Source organism: Mytilus edulis, chromosome 4 (genome assembly GCF_963676685.1).
Source record: "Mytilus edulis chromosome 4, xbMytEdul2.2, whole genome shotgun sequence".
NCBI classification, from domain to species: domain Eukaryota; kingdom Metazoa; phylum Mollusca; class Bivalvia; order Mytilida; family Mytilidae; genus Mytilus; species Mytilus edulis.
The window spans coordinates 37,050,391-37,060,764 of record NC_092347.1 but is presented as its reverse complement, the minus strand read 5'-3'; the positions used below and the strand labels follow the sequence as shown (position 1 = coordinate 37,060,764).

The 10,374-nt window shown below is 30.7% G+C and overlaps 1 protein-coding gene across 1 annotated transcript; it reads right to left on the bottom strand.

Annotated features, from left to right (window-relative positions):
• Window positions 1-489: 489 nt before the first annotated feature.
• LOC139519601 (calcium and integrin-binding family member 2-like) lies at window positions 490-9,998 on the bottom strand. The gene is made up of 7 exons (XM_071311780.1): window positions 9,860-9,998; window positions 5,935-5,969; window positions 4,403-4,520; window positions 3,780-3,927; window positions 3,223-3,329; window positions 2,047-2,135; window positions 490-1,185 (listed from the first exon to the last, which is right to left on the bottom strand). Exons 1-7 carry the CDS (start codon window positions 9,908-9,910, stop codon window positions 1,164-1,166), a joined length of 570 nt encoding a protein of 189 aa, XP_071167881.1. The 5' UTR covers window positions 9,911-9,998; the 3' UTR covers window positions 490-1,163.
• Window positions 9,999-10,374: the final 376 nt, after the last annotated feature.

The following is a 10,374-nucleotide window of genomic DNA, read 5'->3' as shown; positions in this document are numbered from 1 at the left end:
CGATGTAGTTCTGACGAATTTTTTTTATTTAAAACCTTTTTAAATTTTTCATCAAATCATATTAATATACTAATTTCTAATAATTTTAATCTTTTGGACTAAATCAATTAGATAAAAACCTCTGAAATGTAAGAAAATAATTGTAAATAAACCAATCAATTTATACGATGTCCGGTACTGAACATAGTTCACCTGTCACCTGAACAGGTAGATTTCAGCTGTCCAACTACTAATTAGCCTTGATTAAATTAAGAAAGTATTGAAGTAGGTGTTTTTTTGATAGTAATTAATCATCTTGTCACATTTATGACCGGAAATGTGTTGATGCTTAAAGGCAAAAGGTTGGGTCAAAAAGATCGTGAATTATGTAAAAATTACCGAAAAGGCCTTTAAAACTAAAAAGTATATGACCGTTTCATGCTTTGCCCAGCCGGACTTTTACCGGACATTATACAAATGACCGGAATATATGACCGTTTTGGAAGCCCTGGACTGTACATGTCTTGATTGAACACAATTAATGTCTTAATATACATAAGGAAATATCTGAAATTACTTTTAAATTTAACAAGACTTGCCAAATTAATTTTCAAACATTATTCATAAAATAACTTTTTTGATTAAAACAGTGAAACGATGTTATTGGTCATGTTGTGTTAATCAATAAATTAATTCTTATTATAATTATGATTTAATATCCAAGGTATAGGTTCAGAAATATAGAAACAAAACAAAAATCATAAAAAGTTTTAATGACTAGAATATTCTGTTGTATAAAATAAAATGTTGCATATATACATTTCACAATGTTTTCTATAGAATTGCTTTCAGTTGTAATTTTTTTAAATTCTTATAGATCAAAAACACAAATAATACAAACATGGTACTATAGACATCAGTTTTCATTTAAATCTTACATGTATAAGTTTTGCTTTCTTTGTTTCTAAGGAAACACCACTCACAACAACTTATCAACACATACATTAATTTTTTTTCTTCTTTAATGATAAACATGTATCCTTAGTTTTAAAATGAGCTTCATTAATTAAATAGTAGTCAATTATGACTCAACATGCTGAAAAACCTATCACAAGAAGGTCATTTGTTGAAACTTTTAGTACAAAACTGGGTTGCTGTCAAGGTATCTACATTTACTGTTCTGGTCATATTCTAATATGAAATGTGCTGAAAAGGTAAAAAAAATATTTTACATTAAAAGATCAAACTGGACATCTAATTAACTTTTTAATCAATAATAAGTATAATAAACACTGTGGAATAGTAATACAATGTAGTTAAATTAGTAAGTTCTAGGAAATGTAACCACAACCTTTTACCCCTCCCAAATCATTCTTTCTGTGCCAAAAAAACCAACCAGAATAAACCCTGTAGTCAACAGGTAGTTGTTGGTTACTGTGTAATATAAATGCTGTTCATTCATTCTTTTATAAATAAAATCTCTTTTGAATTGTTTCAGATTTTTAACCCCCTATTTACTACAAAGTTTGGATTGTGCTCATTGTAGAAGGTAGTACTGTCCTCCACCTTCCATGGTTAATCAATACCCTTATATTGCTTGATTTTTGTCTCATTCTCAACCAAACCAGACCTCATTACTTTTTTAAAAAAAACCCATAGAAATAAGCCTATTCAACATAAAACACTTAGTTTTTTATTACAACAAAAATCTATAGTACCAAATGGGTTCCAGAATTCATAAATGATGGAAAATGGCCCAATTAACAGGGATTGGGTAATTAAGTCATGAATGCATGCCTAGAGGGGGAGTAGTTACTTCATACTGAAATATTAAACCATAGTTACAGGTATGTGTGCATGGTTAAGTTAAAGGTCCATCATTGAGTAATTTTTCATCATACATTTTCCAGAATTCCAGAATTTAAAATTATTCCAGTTTCAAATGATTCCTTTTTTAAAATAAGAATTCATGAAAACATCTGTAAACCATTAAAATGTTAGCCATCGTAACTGCTGTTATATGATTTTTTTTTTAAATATTAACCTTTTTTTGCTTCTCTGACTTACTTTAGAAAATCTGGAGATCTAGAAATAACATGTTCAAACTCTATGTACGATAACATTCCATCATCATCAAGATCCGTCTCTTCTAATACCTGAAACAGTGAAAACATTCTAATTTATTCATATTTTTATTTTATATATTTAACAAACTATTAAGACTACATGTAACATCTATTAATATATTTTTCTCTTAAGAATTTGCAATAGCTATATATTCCAACAAACAGTCATCAGTTTTTGAATGTTTTAGCTGTTTTGTAAAGAAATTGCTTTAACTTTTATTTTGATAATCTATCAATCAATGATCTTTTGACTCTAGGAAGTTTCTGATATCATGTCATTTAAGGGTTATTGCTCATTGATGTGATTGAAGCTGGGATTTTCAGTCTTATTTTCAAACCAAAGATAATTTATAAACATTTATCTCTGTTTTTCTTTTTTTATTCAGTACAAACTTCATAAGATTTATACCATGACAGGAGTTGAAGGGTCAATTTATCTCAGTAGAAATAAATTATACAAATGTTTATACAACTGCATTTCAAATATCATTGACTTATCATTTGCAGTTTCCCTTAAAATGACCTAGTCACAAACTTTAACAATGTTTTGACACTGCTGAGCCAGCTGGAAACAACACACTTATAAAGTCCTGCTTTTAGGTGGATGCAGATAATAGTAAGTTTAATTAGTTTAAACATATTTTATTGTCAAAAAACATTGATAATAGGATCAGACAGAAGTTTTGCAACTTGGAATGTCTTCTCCATAAGATAATAGTAAAAGGTTCTTATAGCAATTTATCTCCTTATTAAAAGCCAGGCTAATAAATCAAATTGATAAAAGCAGCAATAAACCTACTACACATGAGTCATGACTCATTCAAAAAGAATAACAACTTAACTGCCATGTGCATCCCAAGTTTGGAGCATATAATTCAGTGATTTCCATTTGTATATCATATTTGTTTTTCGTTTTTTTATTTTGTTCATAAATAAAGCAATTACTTTTCTATTTATAAATATGATTTATATTTGTCATTTCTGACCCTTTTATAGCTTGCATTGGTATGCCACATGGAGTTTTCAAATTTTTGGAAGGCTACAGTGACCTATAGTGGTCTCATTGGCAATTTTACCACATCTTTTATATTAATGTATATAGGTAAAGGATTCATACTTTATCAACTATAAACTGTTTCTCGTCATCAGACAGTTCATTTTTAGTGAGACAGGTCAGAGTCCTCTCTAAGTCATCTCTTCCTATGAAGTTATCACAGTCAAAATCTAAAATAGAATGAAAAATAAATACATTGAAGTCTTCTATGAAAAAAATAGTCTGTGATATGGGGCCAAATATTTTACACTTTATCGTAGGAAAAAACTCAAGGAGTACAAACATCAGACAAAAATTCTTTTTTATTTTGTGTGTTTTATGGTTGCTGTCTCAGACAAATAGCCCACACCTCCTTTTTTTCATTTAAAAAATAAATTTGCTATTATTTTACAAAAAATAATACTGATTTCTTATGTTTTTGCTGTATTTAGGTAAGGAAGATGTGTGTTCTAGTAGATCACGATAATCTACGTTCGTAATATTTTTTTATGTACAAAAATATATTGCTCTTTAAACTAGCTGGTGTACAGTATAAATTATTTTAACAAAGGGTAAGCTGTCTTACTGACTGATACTTATTTTTGATACATCTTTAATTATTTCCCTAATGTGTGCCTTACCATATATTTTAAAGGCATATGTAGTTTTAATATCTCTGGGAGCTGCTTCAGAAAACACTGAAAACATGTCCAGGAAATCATCAAATGACATGTCTCCAGATCCATCTTCTGAAAACACTTTACAGATTCTTTCTTTAAATGGATTCTCCTGAAAGAAAAGAAAATAATTGTGTCCTTTTTAAAAAATTGCAATAATAAATTATGCTCACAGTAATTTCATTTAAGCAGTAGAACCCTTTCTATACATGCAGCTGATAAATTTAATTTCTTTGATAGGCCATATAGCTATGTTTTATACTTTTTATCTGAATCATGACATATTATTATGTGGATATCTCATTATTTCAATTAGAAATACAGCATAAAGGTAAAAATTCTTCTACCCAATTGACTGGTTAATAAAATATTGATGATACTGAGCCTCTATATGAGAGTTATTTCCCCTTTTGTATTTGACATGTATATTATATATAAATGTAATCATGGACAGCTAGTGAAACGGGTATCTAGGGTATCTCGATTTGAGGTCCTTGGTTCATTAAAAAGAAATTCAGCTTAATTCCCAAATTTATAAATTAAATTTGTCAATACTTTTATAAAATATCATTGTATAAAACACATACCTTGATCTCAGTCATTTTCTCTACCTCAGGTAAAGGAATTCTAAATGAGTTAGTTTTTCCATCTCTCATATCTACAGGGACATTTCCTGGTGATAACATGCGATAACGGTTAAATATTCTAAAAATAGATGACAAAAAAAAGATAACTTCTAATGCAACAGCAAAAGTATTCAAATTGATAAATATTTTTCATATACTATTTACGAGTTTAGTTTTGAGAATACTAAAAGATAACCTAAGTTAAAACAAGCAGATTGTGAACCTTCCAGTTTCAACTCTACATACAGTACATTTAATTAACATGCATCAAAAGCAGTCAGGGGTACTACGGTTACTTGTACTAGTAATCTTAATTTATTTGAAAAAGTAAATAATAATAAACATATATAAGTAAATCTTATTTTGCTTATTGTTTTCTAAAACAAATTTTGAATAGTCTCCCCTTAATTTTTTCAAAAAATTTACAGTATAAGTATCCTTTTTTTACAATCTCTCAAATTTTCAAGTGTTGATATATGTAAACCATGCTTTAACAATATTTCTCAGGTTAGCTCATAATTTTTCATGAGAGTTCAATGTTTCATCTCATTATTTCAACACAGAAACTAATTGCATAAAGATCTTAAATTGTGCAAGGCCTAAAACAAATGCCTCTTGGGGCTTGTAAATGAGCAGTGTTCTAAAGATAATAGACAAATGAGATTTTTATTGTACATAAATTACTCTTAAATGATTAGTAAAGACTCATGCTAAGGACAGCCAATTATAATTTCTATTAGAACAAAGAAGTCCCAAGAAATTCAAGATGACTTTTTTTTACTTGTACGTATAAGTAAAAAAAAGTGTTTTTTGTTTCTCGTTATTTTTATTTTTATATAGATTAGACCATTGGTTTTCCCGTTTGAATGGGTTTACACTTGTAATTTTGGGGCCCTTTATAGCTTGTTGTTCGGTGTGAGCCAAGACTCCGTGTTGAAGGCTGTACCTTGACCTATAATGGTTTACTTTTATAAATTGTTATTTGGATGGAGAGTTGTCTCATTGGCACTCATACCACATCTTCCTATAGATACCTATATAAGTAAAAACAAGAATGTGTCCTCAGTACACGAATGCCCCACTTGCACTATCATTTTCTATGTTCAGTGGACCGTGAAATTGGGGTAAAATCTCTAATTTGGCATTAAAATTAGAAAGATCGTATCATAGGGAACATGTGTACCAAGTTTGAAGTCGATTGGACTTCAACTTCATCAAAAACTACCTCGACCAAAAACTTTAACCTGAAGCGGGACAGACGGACGAACGGACAGACGGACGAACGGACGCACAGACCAGAAAACATAATGCCCCTCTACTATCGTAGGTGGGGCATAAAAATCTTATGCATAACATGCCTAAGGGACATAACTAAGCCAATAAACCAGTTTACATATACAATTAAACAAAATACATTTGTATACAGTAAGTATCTTACAAACTTAATAATTGCTTGTACAAGTAGTACAGTACCTCTGACTGAAAAGACTTACCTTAAAATTTCCTTTCTTGTGAAAAATGTGCAATCCTAAAAAAAAAAAATCAATTTAAAATATGTGTATATAAACCATGTTCACAAGACATGCAGGATAACCATTATTATTTACATTGTACATGTATGTGTTTGACTTGTATTTGCATAGAAAAAAATTAAGCACAACTGTTGCCATGATTGACTGAAAAATATTTTAAATCCACATACATGTAGACATACGCATGTTAATACACATGTATATATAAAATAAATCCATGGCCAGTTGGAAAAGTTTTTTTATACACCAACAGCAGAAAAAAAACCAGTATCCGGTCGTTCCGGCCCCGAACCGATCCGTCCCCAAGTCAATCCGGCCCAAAGTCAATAGGCCCACGTCGATACGTCCCCAAGTCGATCTGGCCCCATAATAAAATATGAATAAACTATATTCACTATATGGAGGAATTTGTGACAAATTTGAACAGTATAAACGGAATTTGCAAAAAGTGTCGATGATGGATGACAACAGGTAAGTGAAGTATTGGAGTATACTAGTTTAAGAACTATTTTTAATTGATACGAAACTGAGCGTTAATGTGTCTGTTTGTATAGCAGCTCTGAGGGGGGATAGGACCTTTATCAGGACTCCGGGATCGGGTGTTTTTAAGCTTGGATTTCGGGATTGACCCTTTCGGGATCTGGGAATTCTTTTTTTCAAATTTCGGGACCTCCAGATTTCGTGTTTTTAAGCTCGGGATTTCGGGATCTGGTGTTTTTAAGCCCGGGATTTCATGATCAGGAACCCCCCCCTCAGCTCTTACATATTTTAAAATGTGATTGAAGATATTTTCCATGTATAACTCATCATAATGTCTTGTTTAACCAAATCATTAGTCTAGAATTGGTTTGTTTATTCAACAATTGTCTGATGATTGTCAACTAAGGTAATGCCAATCGTAATCACTTAATTCAATCAAATCCTGATTAATTAAAGTTATGTTATCAACAAGTTCTTTATAGTTTGATCTTTTGTTTGGTGTATATAATAATAATTAATTGTATTTTTTTCAGGTAACATCAGAGGCTTCTATAACACTTTTTTTTTTTATAATATTGAAAATATATAGTCAATATATTTTTCTTAAAGTTGACAATATTTTGAAAAGTTGTGTGAAAAAAAAAGTTATATGAGTATCCATTTTTCTGTAACTATAGTAATATATAATTCATTTTATCATGTTTCAAAACTTCTGTAATCAATAATTTATTTTGAAAGTGAAAGTTACATTTACTAAACGCATTCTGTCTTCTCTTTTATAGAAAGGATTCGGCAAATCAAACAACATTTCTCAATTTGAGAAATTTTAAGAACTAAAAAGAAAAACAAAGTTTGTATGTATCAGCTTGGGGATCCATTGTGTATGTAACTATTTGTTATTACACAAGATGAAAGACTTGTTAGGATCACAGTCAATTGAAAGAAAATGCTAAATACTGCTGATTAATGTTGATATTTGAATTCTTTATATACGTTTTGATATAATTATACCCAATAATCTTGAAAACTTGTAATAAAAACATAATCAACCTAGTTGTTTTATACTCACTAAAGAAAATATTTTTTAAAGGCCTTTTTCTTTTTTACCGTACACCTTTTACATTATAATAAAAATCATAAACATTTATGAATTACAATTAATATATATCTTTATTTTTATTCCTTATAAATATATTCTTTATTGGGGCTGGATCGACTTTACATATGGGTCGGAACGACTTGGGCAGATCGACGTGGGGCCGGATCGACCCAAAAGCATAAAAACCCATACCAAAATCTATTAAGATTTTATCTTTCTAAATCACAAAATGCATTTAACTTTTATATATCTAGTTGATGCCAAGCCTAAAAAATTTCTATTTAAACAGGTAAGTCCGAGATCATAATAGTTGGAAATACAGTCGTTTTTGTCCTTTTGTTATGACGAACCTTAATAGTACTTTCAGGTGAATGATGATAAAATGTACACTTTCTTAGAGGAAATAAAAAAAAATCACCAGATTTTGACGTATCCTGGACAGTACATGTAACAATAATTATTTCAAACCTTTATCTCTGACAATAAGGATATTTTGACATTAGTCATACATTGTACATGTAGTAGAATTATAACCTAATGGTAGCCAAAAATGACTGTTTAACGCCTGAAGGTTACGGGCATTCCTACCCTCATACATTTGTACATGTACATGTACAAATGTATGCAAGAATCCTTTGAACAGATTGGGAACAACCCCTCAATGTAATGACTATTCCTTTGAATTTCATGCATGAGGGCTACATTTCAAGTGATAAAAAATATTTTTATATAAAACCTATTTTTAGTTCAATTGACCACATATTTATATTATTTGAAGAAACATTATTATATGGTCAAAGCATGTCCAAGAATTTTGTAATATTCCTTGACTTATATGTTCTTCAGATTGGGAACAACCCCGACTTTACCGGTATTGTCCCTAAAACACCTGGGTTGTCTCACAACACAGGGTCTTACTTAACCCCTGAAACCAGGGACTATCTGAATGATATGTAAAACACACGCCAATTCAGACAATTTCAGTGAAAGCGCAAACAAATCATGGTTTGGCTGGTTTTTGCTCAACTTTCTATATAAAAGGATGCATAGATTTTGCGGTACCTCGAATGACCGATAACACTGTTAATATCCAAATAACACTTGTAATGACCGAATAACACTTGGAAATTCATTATTAGCACATATTGGTGACTTTTAAACATTGATTATTAATTAACAGTATATTATCGATGCATTTTACAAAATGTATGACTTACATGACTTATAAATGATTTACAGAAAGCAGATAAGTTCATAAAAAACTTTTAAAATTTAGTGTGTACATCGAATATGGTGACCACAGAAATCACAACGGCCGCCATGTTCAATGTACACACTAAATTTTAAATTATCTTTATGAACTTATCTGATTTTTGTAAATCATTTTAAGTCGTAAAATACATGTACATCGATAATACATTATTATTTAATAATCAATGTTCAAAAGTCACCAATATGTGATAATATGGGGACGAAGTCCCCTATTACAGTAGAAAATTCAATAAAAAAAAAAAAAAAAAAAAAAAAAAATCGGGAAAATTTCCCGAATTTTTTATTGTAGACTAATGAACTCAAAATCTTTCAATTTTTTTTTGTCGAGTTTTTTAATTTCCGGATCTGCCCAGAACACATAACTCTACTTCCTTCTTCCGGTCTTGTTGTCGTGAGACTTTGATTAGTCTAGTAAAATATAGGAACTCAAGGAACACAATACCAATATTTCATTTTTAATCATTCTTTGTCTTTGGTATGAATAAACGTTACCTGATGCATTGCGTTTCTTTGTTTACATTGAAAATGACGTCATAACTTAAATAATGTCACAAGTAAAATCCCTAACAACTGAACCAAAATCGGAAACGTTACGGCTTTTCCATTTCTTTTTTTAACAAATATTTAAGTTACAACTTCGTCCCCATTCACAGGTAATGCCTGCCTCATATTATTAAAATTTCAAGTGTACGTATGTCATTCCTGTTACCCTAGATTTTGTATGTCAGATGAGCAGGTTTTTAGGAACCTGTTTCACGAGTTTTTCCCCACATTTGGGGTTATCCCTGTAAAGTGGGGTTGTTCCCAACCTGTTCTTTATTATTAAAAATATAATGAATGTTTCTCCTTTTAGTTAAAAAATCTAAGTTTTTCTTTTTATCTTTTTTACAACAGTAAAATGACCCCTTGCCTGAGGGACAGTCTGAGGGGACAGTCCCTCATTTAGGTCTGAATCATTAGCAGATTCAGGACGCGGATTCCTGGTCAACAAAGAAAACTACAGGTTCTGTTCAACAGTTCAAACTATAATTAAACCTGATATGCATCTAGTTGTTCCTCTGTGAAAGTTGATATTTTGTTACCCATTTTACATCATTTTTAAAGATAACATTGATTTTTTTCAACTGTTGATAGTCACAAATCAGATGACTTCCGCTTGTGTAAATACTAAAACTTTGTTGAGCAGGGTACACACAGTTATATTTCCGGAAGGTCTATTTTAAAACCACTGAGTAATTTAAACTTTGTCGTAATGTCGGCTAACACCTGTGCACAGCTTATATTTGTAATGTTTCATGTAACCCGGCTTAAGATAAAATTTCCTATTCTATTCTATTAACTTTCAGCCAGGTTTCTATAATCCTCCAGGGGTGGGGAAAGGGCCAGGTGGATTGAAAAGGCCGGGGGCCGGTATGCAGTATTGAGAAACCCCTTACAGATATTGTTAATTTATCATTATCATCATCGCTCTTCCCTGACCGTCTTAAGGGAAGCTCAAGTTGCACCTATTCACAAAAAGAATAGTGTATTAGAAAAGGGAAATTATAGAC